This window comes from Chiloscyllium plagiosum, unplaced genomic scaffold, assembly GCF_037043375.1.
Source record: "Chiloscyllium plagiosum isolate Xiang-an unplaced genomic scaffold, Cpla_swu_hap1 HiC_scaffold_20, whole genome shotgun sequence".
NCBI lineage: Eukaryota > Metazoa > Chordata > Chondrichthyes > Orectolobiformes > Hemiscylliidae > Chiloscyllium > Chiloscyllium plagiosum.
This window is the reverse complement of record NW_028270158.1, coordinates 6407551-6422827: the sequence shown is the minus strand read 5'-3', so window position 1 is coordinate 6422827 and position 15277 is coordinate 6407551. Positions and strand designations below refer to the sequence as shown.

Here is a 15277-nt window from a genome sequence, read left to right as displayed (position 1 = left end):
TAAATGAGAAGAGGCTTTGTATCCTTGCAGGTGAGGAAAATAGGAAAAGACATGTACTTTGTATAGCAGGTGAGCTCAGTTGGCTGGATGGCTGGTTTGCGATGCAGAGTAATGCCATCAGCATAGGCTCAATGCTCATAGTGACCATGAAACCCCTGCTTTCTCAACCTGGTCCCCCTCCTGAGATGTGGTGACCGTCAGGTTAAACCACCATTCTCTCGCTAATGAGAGAGCAGCCCTAGGGTCCTTTGGGACTACAGTGAAATCCAAATTAGCAATGTGGCTGAACTCCTTTAATTGGTTTCATAAAACTGGCAGAAAGATACAAATCACGTGAATAAACATTAAAGGAATAAAAATCACACCATTCCATGAATGAAATAGAAACATAGAGGGAACTGGTGAAAATGGAATATGTATTCCAAAGAAACACAGATTCATTGCATATTCTGAAAATAAGGCACGTATGTGTTCTGTTAAAACAAAAATACATACTTACACACAAAATGGCAGCAGCTGCAAAAGGGTCTCTTTTTTAGGATTGCATGTAAACTCTGGAAGTGTTTGTATAATTTTGTTCATTATGCTCCGTAGATACTCCTGGAGTTGTTTACGACGTTCCTCCACAAACTTTGCATCCTTAAAAACATGTGAAAACAAAAATAATATTACTCATTTGGAAATGCACAACTAGAGCATTACATCTCTATCATTTGGAGCCCATTTGCAAAACAATCACCACTCTCCTCTCAGAGTATAAATTTCATTTCCCTTTACTTCAGTATTTCTTGTAAATTGCCCTGAAGAGAACATGAAAATCTTCAACAAAATATGTTTTTCAGCAATCCATAAATAATATTGCATATAGTCCTGACTATATTTCAATACAGCAACAAAATGGGCCCAGAATTAAGCTTATACAGTCAATGATCATTTTCAGTATGCTACATCTCAGCAGCACAGACTAGCAACCATTAAGTGTACTTTCTTCCCCACTGTATTAGCTAGTGTTCTTGGGAATACCTACTACATGTCCACGACAGTACCGAAAGTGAAAATAATCTTTTACATTTTCCTCTGTTTATTATCTATTTTTCCATATATACTTTGTTCTCAAAAAGCTCTATTGGTAATTTTTGAATGCTGGTGAAATCAATTAAGAAATAATTTGATTTAAGATTGAAATACAGAAATTCACAAAGAGAAAAGGCAGATGCTGCCTCCCTGTAGCAAATGTAAAGGTGCAATATCAGAAATAAAACAACTGCTTAAACTGAACTCTCCTGAAAAATGGGATTTTTATTGTGCAAGGCTCCAATGTTTCTACTAATTGTTTAAAAATTTGGACAAAGACACTCGGCTGATTTTAATTCTACATCAAAGAGATGTGAGTGGATTAAAATTGAACCGATAAATATTTGGTATAATATTCCACTTTAGAAGTTACACAAATACATTCAACACTATTTTACACATTGTGTTCTCCAGTAATATACCATCTGCACACCTGTTAACTCATAACTGTTTTTACAATTAATGAATGTCATAATTTAAACATGTGAAGTAACCAGCTTTGATCTGACATGAATAAATTGCATACTAAAATGATTATGTTTGCATCCTTAAATTACAAAAAAAAGTTGATAGATTGTTTGTGTGTGTCTATGTAATGAGCTTGTGTGTATTAGTGCAAGTCATAGTGATCTGCAGCACAGAAAAAAGCCCATCAGCTTATTTTGTTCACGCCAGTTAAAAACAACCAGCAAACTGTTCTCCTCCCATTTTCCAGCCCTCGGCCCAAGTGTAGGGATATATATCTGTGTGGGTTTGTCTGTACATATTCATGTGCATTTGCAGGTGTGCGCACACACATGCTGACGTCCATATATGTGTACACTTTTTTGTTCTAGCCAAAGGTGTCCCTCAGCTCCTTGATCAAAGCATTGTAAAAACATTAATGGAAGAGAAGTAAAGGAGTTCTCCTGACATTCTGGCCAACGTGAATTCCTCGGCTAAAACCACAAAACAAATTAGGTGGTAATTTAATCATTGGGGTTTGAGGAATATGACTGCATGAACACTTGTTAGCATGTTTGCCTGCATCATAGATGCCATCCATTTTTGTGACAGTTGGAACACTTTGACAGCATGAAATGTGCTATACAATAGCCATCATGTACAGATGTCGGTATTAGACTCGGGTGGACAGAGTCAGAAGTCACACGACACCAGGTTATAATCCAGCAGATCTATTTAATATCACAACCTTTCAGAGTGCCCCTCCTTTATCAGGTTTACCTTGCCATCCCAGTCCAACACTGCACCTGCACATCAGGCCTTTCTCAGGTGACACAGGAGCAGTGCTCTGAAAGCTTGTGATTTTAAACAAACCTGTTGGACTATAACCTGGTGTCATGTGACTTTTGACTTTGTGGCATTTAATGCAGGCACCTTTTTTTAAGGGAAAAACAGTTACCATCAAGTTTAGCATCCATTATGTTAGAGGAGTCACAAAGGTTTGTCTGCTTACATTAATCTTTGTTTTTGTCTGTTTGTTTTTGTTCAGATAAGCAGTTAAGACAAATAGGTTTTGTAGCAAGATGATAAATGGATTAGGAGTAATGGTTATTTACACTGCAGAAGTCTGTGATCTTAAGAGTCAGTACAATTGGCAGCTTTATTTATTCTTTCAAGCTTGATTTCCTCTGTTGCTGTTTGAACTTCAAAGGATTTGTCTTACATCATTAACCCAGCTGACCAGGTTTCTACTTAACTCATCAATAAGTCAGTTGAGAACTGATGTCTTTGACAAAATGTCATTTAAAATTCTTGTAAGGGATGCTTAGGCCAGGTCCAATTTCATGTTGAATTTTAGTGCAATCATATTTAAAGAGGAATGTTTTGTTGCTATTGCTTACTTGCTTGAGAACCATGTTACTTTGTAAGAAGATGGAAGGCACTTGGCTCAACATGTCTGCACTCTACAATTTCCCCTTGACTATTGCCTTCTATTTACCCATTTTTTTCCGAAAAGGTGCAACAATCTCAGTTCTAATTACTTCTTGTGAACAATCTTTACATTTTAAATAACTTTTTTTGAGTAATATACCACCTGGTGAAGGAACGGTGTTCCGAAAGCTAGTGCTTCCAAATAAACCTATTGGACTATAACCTGGTGTTGTGTGATTTTTAACTTTGTTGAGTAATTTCTCCCCATATTTTTAATGACGACCAACTGTCACCGAAAGAAAGATTTCTCTCATACACACCATCAAATCCATAACTGTTTTAAATAGCCTCTATTAAATCTCTCTTAGCCTTCACTATTTTACTAAAAATAGTTTCAGTCTCCTTTTGTAGCCATAAGTTTCTCCACTCGAATATCATTCAAGTTGCACATTCTATGTGGCTTTCTCTAGTGGGGCTGACAATACTATACCTGCTGCCTTTTATAAATGTATTAACTTTTATTCATACACTTTGGACGAAATTGAATGCAGATTCCCAGAGTGGGCAAGGTGAAGGGTGCAAATGGATATTAATAGAGGAGACCATACAACCCAATCCCACTGGCAGCAAAACATAGCCACATTCAGCACTGGGAATGGGCTGACAGGGGGAACCCACTTGCTGGTTACATTGAAATATAGAAAAAAGGAATTGGAGTGGGCCATTTGCCTCTTCAAGCCTGCTCCACTATTGTGCGATCATGGCTGAACACCCAATTCATCATTGCTAGCACCTGATGAAGAAGTAACGCTCTGAAAGCTAATGTTTTCAAACAAGCCCATTGGTCTATAACCTGGTGTTGTTTGATTTTTGACCTTTTCCATCACCGCACCTCTATATCATTTCTTGCAACATTCAATGTTTTGGCCTCAACCACTTTATTTGGCAGAGAATTCCACAGACTCCCCACCCTCTGGGTGAAGAAACATCTCATCTCAGTCCTAGATAAACCACCCATGTATCCTAAGATTGTGACCCCTGGTTCTCGACTTCTGGGTCATGGGGAACACCTTGCCCGCATTTTCCCTGTTACAATTTTATAAGTTTCTAAGGGACCCCCCCCCCCCAAATTCACAAAACACTAAATAGTGTTGGACATTATGGCTTGATATACCTCCATTCTTATACCATCATCTTATGGTTCATCCACCTCCTGCAGTATCTTTCCATTGAATGTGTACTCCAGGTCCTCTTCGGTCCAACCCGTCCATGCCGACCAGATATCCCAACCCAATCTAGTTCCACCTGCCAGCACCCAGCCCATATCCCTCCAAACCCTTCCTATTCATATACCCATCCAAATGCCTCTTAAATGTTGCAATTGTACCAGCCTCCACCACTTCATCAGGCAGCTCATTCTATACACGTACCATCCTCTGTGTGATACTGAATCATACAATAAATTGCATCTGCTGTTTTCCAATTCCATTAAGTTATCCATATCCATCTGATACACTGCAATAGTCAATGTTTCCCATCTATGCATTTATATCTTAAGCCAAGGTCTGAAGAAATATTTGCTAGACTGCTTTTCAAAGTCTAACAGATTATGAGGGCTTTTGATATATTCAGCACATTGTCACATTTCATTCAATTCCAGAAATGCTACATCACCGGTTTTTGTGCATTTAAAGTCAAACACTTTTTTTCTAAGGCACCTTGTTTATGGAAGTGATCTTTGATGTTGAGCAGAACAAAAATATCCAACTAAAAGCCCAAGGTCATAACATAAGTGTAGGAAAAACAAAATGTGAAGTTTTCTCAGCTTTCTTCCAACAACATACCTATCCCTAGCTTTATCAAAGTACTCTTACTATGAATTATTTCATTTGCGCGGATGATTTAGGTGACAAATTAGGGCTATTCATTGCTGTGGAATTAAACCTATGAGGCATTTGCTTGTGACTGCCTGAAATTATTTCACGCATAGCTCTTATAAACAACAGATATAAAGAAAAACTGCCATTTCATTAATCTGAACTGGATTTGAATCCACTTTGTCCAATTGTTCCCTGACTCTTGCATATGAAATATAACAATTTTTAATATTTATATAACCAAAAATAAATTACAATTCATAGATTAGCCATTGCCTGAGAAATGGTTTTTCTTATTGATGTTTTCCTGGTGAATATTTAACATAACATGCAGATATAACCCACACGTTTTTGGAACAAATTATAAATGTTGTATAGACATAATGTCATCATGACTGAGTACACAGCAGGTTTCTCTCTCACTTCACATCTAAGTATAAATCCACAAATACAAAATAGCACAAAATTCATAATTAGCATCGCTGAGTTCAGTACATGTTTTACACGTGCTACACATCATTTATAAAATTTCAGATCATAATCTTTTCTTAATTTGCAATATACAGAAAAAAATTATACTTTTCTGGTATTATATCCTGTGCCTTTGATGAAAGAAATCATAAGTGCAACTTACAATTGTAAATGGTTTGGAAATGACATGTTAATTATCACACCAATGCCATAGATCCATCTAGAAATTGTAAATCATTAAGGTATTATTGGAGGCTTCTACGCATTCCATTAAAAGAAAGTTAATTAAGCTGACTTAAGATGAGATCTCCTAAAACAAATTAGAAGGTTAACATTTCATTATTACCAACAAAGACAAGACATCTTGACAGCTGGCAAACTATAAGCAAGGAGGTCTTTATTCACACTATGTAAAAGACCTACAAAGTTAGACATGACTCCATGTTCTTTGACTAATTAACAATTTGATTTTATATACATATCTTTCAGTTGTCATATTTGAACAAGCTACTCCAATTACTACAGAAATATTTTGTAATTATGTATAACCACCTCTAATTATTATGTTCTGAGAATGATGATACTCTTCATATTTCCAACCAACAAACAATGCATTCACATTTGCAGACACTATTAGAACACAGAGACATCTGTACCGAATACCGGAAAGTTATTGAATTGAAATGCTATTTCAGAAACAACATTTTATAGGCAGAAGTTCCAATATAAATATATATGAGTTTTAGTAAGGGCCCTACCTCTGACCCAGGAGGGCTGGTTCAAGTCCCACCTCCTCCAGAAGTGAGTAATAATATCAAAGAACAGGTTGCTTAAAATAAACGTACGCGTTTTAGGGAGAGCAACATTTGAGAGTAAGCTCTCTACCATGGCCATATTATCTGAATTTTACTGGCTAGCACTATGACAATCGGTACAACATTTGGAACTGAAATTCCTTTTTCTGAAGCTTCATGTTAGACTTTTGCTTCACCACAAGTGTGCAGCACTAGAAGGACAGACCCAATACCCAGTTAAAACCTGGGAGGCCTCGGATTATCTTAATGAAGTCAGAAGTCACGCAACACCAGGTTATGGTCTAACAGGTTTATTTGAAATCACAAGCCTTTGGAGTGCTTGCTCGTGGGAGAACAATGGTGTGTCTAACTGCCAGACAGGAAATAACAGACAGTCCCACTGGTGTTGGGGGGGCACGAGGAGGAGGAGGACACGGTGACAGAGAATGTAACAACTAAAGCTAAAAGAAAGGGAAGGAATGGGAGTGGGTTCACAATTTGAAGGTGTTGAACTAAATATTAAATCCAGAAGGTTGTTGAACATTGGACACAACATCGTTCTGCCATTCTCACATTCCGATCACTTAATCTGAACTATCAACATCATTTCTTCCCCAGCACCCTACCCTGCTACCCCTACTATTTCATAAATGCTGTCCCCTCCACATTCTACGTCAGCTCTGATGAACAGTCACCTAGACTCGAAACGTTAGCTTGTTCTCTCTCCATGGATGTTGCTTGACCTGCAGTAATCTCCAGCATTTTTTGTTTTCAGTACAGATTCCAGCATCTACAATAATTTGCTCCTACCCTATTGGTTGTATTAGAAAAAAGCTTATCGTAAAAACAAAGATACCTTGAATTTTTTTAAAGTTTTCTGAATTAGTTAACACCTAATTATGTGTTGTTTACACTTATTTCAATATTAAATAAGTCAGTGTTATGTTACAGCTTTATATAATGTTAAAGTGATTAATTTAAATTAATAATTCTAAACTGAATTTGGGATGGATCTTGGAAGTGGAGAAGTAGAATATAATCCACTTGATCGGCTAAAGTAGTTCACTGAACTGTGTGCCATGGTTTCCTGGCTGGGCGTGCATTCAAATTTCTGATTTAACTAAGAGAATTCCCCAATTAAAGTGTAAGCATTCTTAAGAATTTTGAAAGTATACTACCCTTGTACTCACAGTTTTACTTTGAAATGTACACATTAATAGAAATTTAAAACATTGGGGAATAGAATTTAATTCAACTTAAATAGTCCAAAGCTTGCCTGTGGAAAAAAAAACACCCATATATATAGTTATAGTCTACATGCTTCAAAGGTCCCTTTATACTGAGAGTTCTAGTATTATCATCCAGGCCACATATGCAGATTTAGTGAGGACCTTCAATTTATAATGTAACTGCATTTCATAAACAATCTTCTTTGTGCAGCTCTGATTAGAGACCTGTGTTCTGAAACATTAACTCTGTTTGTGTCCCCACAGGTTCTGCTTGATTGCTGAATACTTCCAATAAATTTGCTTCTATTTCTTTTGCGTAAGTCTGACTTTTATGGAGCAGGTTACAAAACAACAGTCAATAATTAAGATGAAACACTTGTGAACAGAAATTGTTCACTAATAATATGTACAGTATTGTACTGCTTAGCAATATCTTAAAACACTATGGCAGCAGGAAGGTTCAAAGCACTGAGAAAAACAAACACCTCATCTGAATCTAGATTAGGCAATAGAATGGTCAATTTTATCAGTAACACACATGAATAGACATTGGCTGCCATCCCTTCAAATTTGGGATCACTACATCATCACGCTTAACCATTGTTAGAATTCAGAGTGAAAATACGGAGGAATTATTGCTTTAGTGCAATATTGCTGAAGTACATCTGGAGTACAATCTATCCTTTGGATCAAGGAATGGGAATGATGAGAAGTCACTAATAAGTTCCTCGTGATAAACCCTAGCTATTGAATGGCAGACTTCAAACTATCATGGTCGAGAGCGTGGTGCTGGAAAAGCATAGCAGGTCAGGCAGCATCCAAGAAGCAGGGGCATCAACGTTTCGGGCATAAGCCCTTCATCAGGAATGCGGAGGGGCAAAGGGGCTGAGAGATAAATAGGGGGTTGGCAGTGGGGTTGGGGGGGTGAGGTAGGTGGGAAGGAGGGCTGGATGCAAGTGGACGGTAATTATGATAGATTGGTGGGTCCAGTAATCTTCGGTTTACAAGACCGATGTCTTACCACTAGCGAGGGTGACCGAGAGAGAGAGGCATCACTTCAGCGCATACATTACAGCCTGGAAGCAGTTACCTGCACTGAAGAGTGGATAATCCGGCAACAGCCCCTATGATCAGCAGCAGGAACAGCATCCAGCAAAGGGTGACCGAGAGGAAGAGGCATCACTTTAGCATTTTCCCTGACTGAGTGTTGCAGACTGGCACATTCCAAGGTCCAGGACTACGTGTTGAGGGATGCGCTGGAGCCTGGGGCAGCTGCCGCCAAGGCGCGGTGGGGAAAGACCACCATGTAACATCTGCCTGCCTAAGAAGAACAGGGGGCCCATGCAGCCTTTTGGGCTCTGCTGTCGCCTCAGCTAAATATATGGACATAGGATTGATAAATGTACAGACCTGTATATACAAATGATAAATTCTGATCTCTGTACGCAAATGTTTACATATGTATGGCATGACCAACTGTACAGACCATCAAATTATTTTATGAATAAAATATATTTTTGAAATTAAAAAAAAATCACTTTGGCATTTTCTTACTGACCTATCACAGTTGCCTTCTACTTATATCCACCTATCACCTTCCCACCAGCAACCTCCTATTTATCTCTCAGTCCCCTTCCTACCACCCCACCTCCCCCCCCCGCCTCGGTAGGAAGAATCGAGGTGTAAACTATTTTCTTAACAGGGAAAGGCTTCAGAAATCAGAAGTACTTGGCAGTCCTAGATCAAGATTCTCTTAAGGTTAACATGGAGGTCCAGCTGGCAGTTAGGAAGGCAACGCAATGTTAGCATTCATTTCGAGAGGGCTAGAATACAAGAGCAGAGATGTTCTGCTGAGACTATATTAGGCTCTGGTCAGATTGCCATTGGAATATTGTGAACAGGTTTGATCCCTGTATCTAAGGAAGGATGTGCTGGCATTGGAGGGAGTCCAGAAGAGGTTTACAAGAATGATTCAAAGGATGTCATATAAGGAACGGTTGATGACTCTCGGGCTATATTCAGTGGTGTTTAGAAGGATGGTGGGAATCTGATTGAAACCTACAGAACATTGAGAACCCTGGAATAGAGTGGACGTGAAGATAATGTTTCACTAGTCGGAGAAACCAGAACCAGAGGGCACAATGTCAGAGAGAAGGGACAACCCTTTAGAACTGAGATGAGGAGGAATTTCTTCAGCCAGAGAGTGGTTGATGCATGGAACTCATTACTGCAGAGGACTGTAGAGGCCAAGTCATTCAGTGAATTTAAAACAGAGACGGATAGGTTCATGATTAGTAGGGGAATCAAGGGTTATGGGGAGAAGGCAAAAGAACAGGTGGAGAAAGGTATCAGCCATGATCAAAAGACAGAGCAAACCTGACAGGCTGAATGGCCTATGTCTGCTCCAATATCATGTGGTCTTATCTTCGTATGTCATAAGCTTGTTTTCAATCAAAACACAGCAAGTATACATGAAAAACATTAAGCTAAATAATAATCTTCAAAATTTTAGTTATCATAAGTAACAATCTAAGTGTATGGTTCATTGTACAGGGTGCGAGGGTTTTTTAAATAGCAAGTTTGTTATTTTAACATGCTGCGGCAGTTGTGCTGACTTGAGCAAAGGACTAGAAGAGAGCAACACTAATCATCACCGAGGTTAGCTGGGTTACTTCGATTTGCTTTCGAATTACTGGAGGATTCTGAGACAATCATGAGGGAAGACAGGTAGAGTGTTGAATCACTTCATGAACACAGGTAGAAGTGGTTCATGAAATACAATTGGGTATATTCACATGCCAGTGTAGTCCATTAGAAAATCAGAATTTGTTCGTTTTTTGTTTGCAAATTGTGTTGTGAAAGTGGCTCCATAATTTATTGAGCTTGTGATTAGTGGCTGATCTGTCAGGACCACTAGGAATCTTATACATTTAATTAAGTCACTTCTTACTCTTCTAAACTCCAGCAAAGTACATGGTAATCAGCAAGAGGTGTCGCTGACCATCTGATGCCTGATGCCATGACACTTTAAGACAACTCCCTCTGGAACAAGCTGCCATCTCTGCTCAATCTGTGGGAAGGGATATACTCAAGGATGATGATGGTGTTGTCTGGGATATTTTCTGTAGGGTCCCATTCTGGAAATACGACCAGATCAGACTGCAGTTTGATTACTGGACAGCTCTCAATTTTTCCACTAGCCCCTGGATGTTAATAAGGAGGAGGGGGCTGGTTTGCTTTATCGATTCCACTTTCTACGTCAGTGATAGGTGATCTGTCATTTGTTTTGACTTTGGAGAAATTTGATATAACTGAGTGGCTTTTTAGGCCATTTCAGAAGGCATTTATAGAGGCAACCGCATGGGTCTGGAGTTACATGTTGGTCAGACCAGCTAAAGACAGCAAATTCCTTCCCTAAAGTATACTGGGCAACCAGATAGGTTTTTACAACAATCAACTACAGTCTATCATCATTAGACTTTTAATTCAGGATTTTTAAAAATACAAATTTCACCATCTGCCAAGGTGAAAAGCATTACCTGGGTCTCTGGATTACTAGTCGTGGCACGGTGAGATAGTGGTGAGCACAGCTGCCAGAGACCCGGGTTCAATTCCAGCCTTTGGTGGCTGTTTGTGTGGAGGATGCACATTCTCCCATGTCTGTGTGAGTTTCTGCTCGGTGCTCCAGTTTCTTCCCATGGTCCAAGGTTATGCAGGTTAGGTGAGTTGGCCACACTAAATTATCACACAATGTCTGGGGATGTGCAGGTTAGGTGGATTGTCCATGCTATGTTACCCCACAATATCCTGGGATGTGCAGGCTAGGTGTGGTAACTATGGTAAATATGAGGTCATGGGAATAGTGTGAGATACTCTTCAGAGGGTCATTGCAGACTTGATATGCAATGTAGGGATTCTATGACAATGTACCATTGCCTCCCCTTAAGCTATGGGACTCTAACTACACTTGATACCAAGACAGTCTTAAGCCCCAAGAAGCCCCAGCAAGATAGCGATCAATAATGGATAAGGTGAAAACAAAACAGCTACTACAGTCATTTTAAAAACAAAATGTGGGATATGAGAGTCATTGGTAAGGCCAACATTTGTTTCCCACCCCTAACTGCCCTTGAGAAGACAGTAGTGAGCAACTACTGACAGAAAAGAAACTGGTCCGAGTTGCTGGAGATCTCTCACTTCTATTCCAGATCCTAACTGCAGAAGTTCCTCCGGGCAGTGACAATTAACAATTCCGAACACAAATGGCTAGTTCAACAAATAGAAAATGTTATACTGGCAGGCATGGAATGGGCTTCTGTTAATTTCAGTACACATTTTTGGAGCAGAATAATAAGAATTTTAATTTTATTTATTTATTGTCATGTGTATCTTGTTACAAATTACAGTGAAATGTGTTGTATCGTGTCACCATTCTCTGACACCATCTCGAAACACAGAAAAATACACCAAAACATAGAATAAAAAGGCAGAAAAATGAAGTGTTCACCTCTGCAGTCCTTCTTGTTCAGTGCTCCAGCATGGGCCACGGACCTGGTGGTCAGGCACACGTCTGCTTCATCGCGCTGCTGCTCCCGCTGGAACAAAAGTTGCCCACCTCTGACACCATCTCGCATCCACCAATACTCTCATCACTATATCCTCAATGGACCTCGCCAATGCAGATGCTTTCAATGTTGCTGGGTATCGCACCGGCCCAGACTCAACTCGCTCACCATGAGTCTGCTCCGGGCACACCTCGCTGACGCAGCCACTGCTGATGACAGCAGATCTTATAATGGGTCCAAACTCACCTCCATCGCCGCCTCCACCAATCTGTGTGAGAAACAGACGCCACCTGGAACGCAAACTCGCTTCCATAGCAGCAGCCATGACTCAGTGCTAGGACCGCATCTTTGATGCAGAAAACACTGGGAACCCAAACTCGCCTCTGATGCCACTGCCAAGAGTCCTGCACCTACTTGCTGCCGCCGATGCCATTGCCACAACCAAGGTCTTCATCAAGAGCTAAGTAAAGTAAAACAGAAGAGAAAAAAAAGAGAGCAAAAAAAGGAAAGAAAAGAAAAGTGGACAAAGCGGACATGCCCCTGGTCTCAGAAGCCCTACTCCCCTGCCATTTTACTCTAAGTGTGGATATTGACCATGCAGCTGCTAAATTATGCCAAAACCAGGAAACTTGGTACAAGCAACCAAAGTGCAAACACACTTAACTACCCATTTCCATAACTCATGCACAAGAGCACATTACCAGGTCTGAAGCACTAACACAATACAGGTCTTTCTATGTGGAATAAGTATTTTATACCTTATCCATACATAAATAAAAAATGCAGGAGACTTGGCAAACATATACTGTATTCAGAAATCATTTCTCTGTTCTATCTCTATTATTAATCATTTGCGATCCAATTACTTGTCAGGCAAATCCCCATTCCTTGTCTCTGTTACATGCCTCACGGCTATCTAAATTTTGATATCAGAATTACTTCTTTTTTCCCATACAGATTTTTCCTTAGGGAAGCCAATCACTCAATTAAATCTTTTAAAACCATTCTCCTTTTTTTGGATCAATCTGTATTATACATTCAGTGGAGAATATCAAGCCATAAACTCCTGCATAAAATGGAAGAATTACACTGCATTACTTGGCTAATAGCCATGATTATCCTTCAGGGTTACCATTATCACACTGATTAAATTCTGTGCCATACCTTGATGGATGTGACTGCTTCCAACTGTTTCTGGCAAATTGACAGTATCAAAAAACAGCTAGGAATTGTAGCACTAAACTTGAGCATTCAGTACTGCTAACAGTATATATATTGTATAAAATATGATTGCATAAAACACTCAGAAGAAGTAGAGGCTGGAATTCAAAAGCCAGCATTCTGAAGCCAGAGGAGGGTAAAATAAATCACCAAGTTACTATGCCTTTTGCCTTAATTACAGCATTAGAAACCCCCAGATTTGAAAGGGGTCTTTATTCTGGGTCTTTGCCCTTTTTCAAGTCTCAGTATGAGTTTTTTTTTGGTAGTGTAGTTCTTACTCAAACCTTTCTTATCTATGGTAACTCCAGATTTACAGTGTGCCTCTTGACTGGATTGTACTTCTCTGTCTTCTGCAGCTACGAACAAGGCAATTTCTCAGAATCCAATATACCTTCATGACCCGCTATCTGAATATACTGCTCTTTTCAAATTAACTTATCCTATCATATACACTGAGGCAGCTTTAAAAAAAAGTGATCTCAATGCCATTTCATCAATTTTGTTGCTGATATAAATGTTTGGCGTTTTATCAATTTTTGAAGTCACATTTGTTCATAGTAACTTTACTCCTGGGTAAAAGGGAATGCTTGAACAAAACCAAAACCAAATCTAATTTGTCTTTATCGCTGCTGAAGACACAACAGTCAACGATTCTAAGTAAGAAAGGGACCTGGAGGTTTGTCATGGTCATTCATCTATGATAGATGTTAGCAATTTTGCCACGTTCTTAACATGCTGCACAACTAGTAGCTCATAACAGCAAGGAATAATTCCCCTTTACTGACCGTTTATCCAACCTGGAAACGAGATTCAAGATTAACATTGTCCTCCATTTACGATTAGTGCTGCAAGAGCATGATAGAGTAGGACAGAACTATCAGCACAGAAGTGAGGAATATCACACGCCAATATCCAGTCTCTTTCATTAGAAATATCTTATTTTTTATTTCTTTCCTGGCAAATCTTAGCCTTTGGCAAGAGGAAATTTGGCAATGTTTAAAAGTGCAGTATTTTGTCTCTCTGGCCAAATAATTTGGAGTTTGAGGTTCAGCATGTGAACAGATTTACTTAACAACCTCCAGCACCAACCTGATTGCAATTGTTTTGCCATCAGTGTTTCTTTAAATCAAAATTACAACGTCATGTTACTGCTCAATGAAATCTTGTTGACTCAACTGTCCTCTCTTGTTCCTTTCCTTCAGCAAAGTGAAAAACAGATTAAATACACGGTTCCTGGTACATTAACTACACATTACTTTCATCAAATGAAGTCATGATGAAAAATCACAATCTCTAAAAACTTCAGGGGACAAAATTAGTCCTGATTCTTGGCCATAAACATTGAGTTAGCTGGCCAATTTATGGGCGCAATGCTCCCCCTGTTCGATTCCCTGTCCAGTAAGTCTGCTGCTAAGGCAGCAGCCAACTGACTTCCAAATAACTGTGTACCCATCAGAAAAAATGCCAGGCATCTTCAATGTGCTGAACAGGAGAGATTGTTTTTCCTTCCCTAAGGAAGACAAGAGAACAGTTAATTCTTTACAACAATCCAAAAGCTTTCATGATCGTTTACCTGGGGCTCACCCACTAATCACTAACTTTACTGAATTAAATTTCACCACCTGATGTGACAAAATTTAAATTTACACTGTTCAAGTCCGTAACTATGTAGATTACAGTGCCCAATGTGAAATAGTAAACTAGGGGATGTTTAATTTCTTACATACCTGTAATCAAGATGCTTAAACTATGATAATTTTGAAACAGCTTTTCTCTTCAATATTCCACTTAAAGATGTCTGAAAATACAATATTTCAGCTAGCTTCTGAAAGCCTGGAATAATTGCTTTAATTGGCTTTGTTTTAAGAGCAATTGATGAAGCACATTGATGCTTGTGATCATTCGTAGAGAAAAGCCTTTAATTTGCTCTTAACCACAGACTTAAAACACACAAGGCAAAGGGGTAAGTGGGAGATTGCTAACATTATCTAGAGCTCAGAATGAAGAAGAATATGCCACTGGAATGTTAATATACCGGAAGAAAGAATAAATAAGAAATAGCAATGCTATGTTCCCTTTGAGCACTGACTGAGCATGGTGTGTAAAGCACTTTACAGGATTTATTTAGAAACAATAATGAGCCCTTTTAATTAAAATTATTTTACAATGCA

General features: G+C 39.0%; 1 protein-coding gene across 2 annotated transcripts in view; it reads right to left on the bottom strand.

The window, feature by feature from the left end:
- Positions 1–15277, bottom strand: part of snx29 (sorting nexin 29) — a 502976-nt gene that overhangs the window by 46084 nt on the left and 441615 nt on the right. The window contains exon 20 of one of the 2 annotated variants that reach the window (XM_087997616.1): positions 500–639. In XM_087997616.1, the coding sequence (XP_087853742.1) occupies positions 500–639 (140 nt within the window). Of the gene's footprint in view, positions 1–499; positions 640–15277 lie in introns of those variants that run through there. The other variant, XM_087997617.1, reaches the window with a different exon arrangement.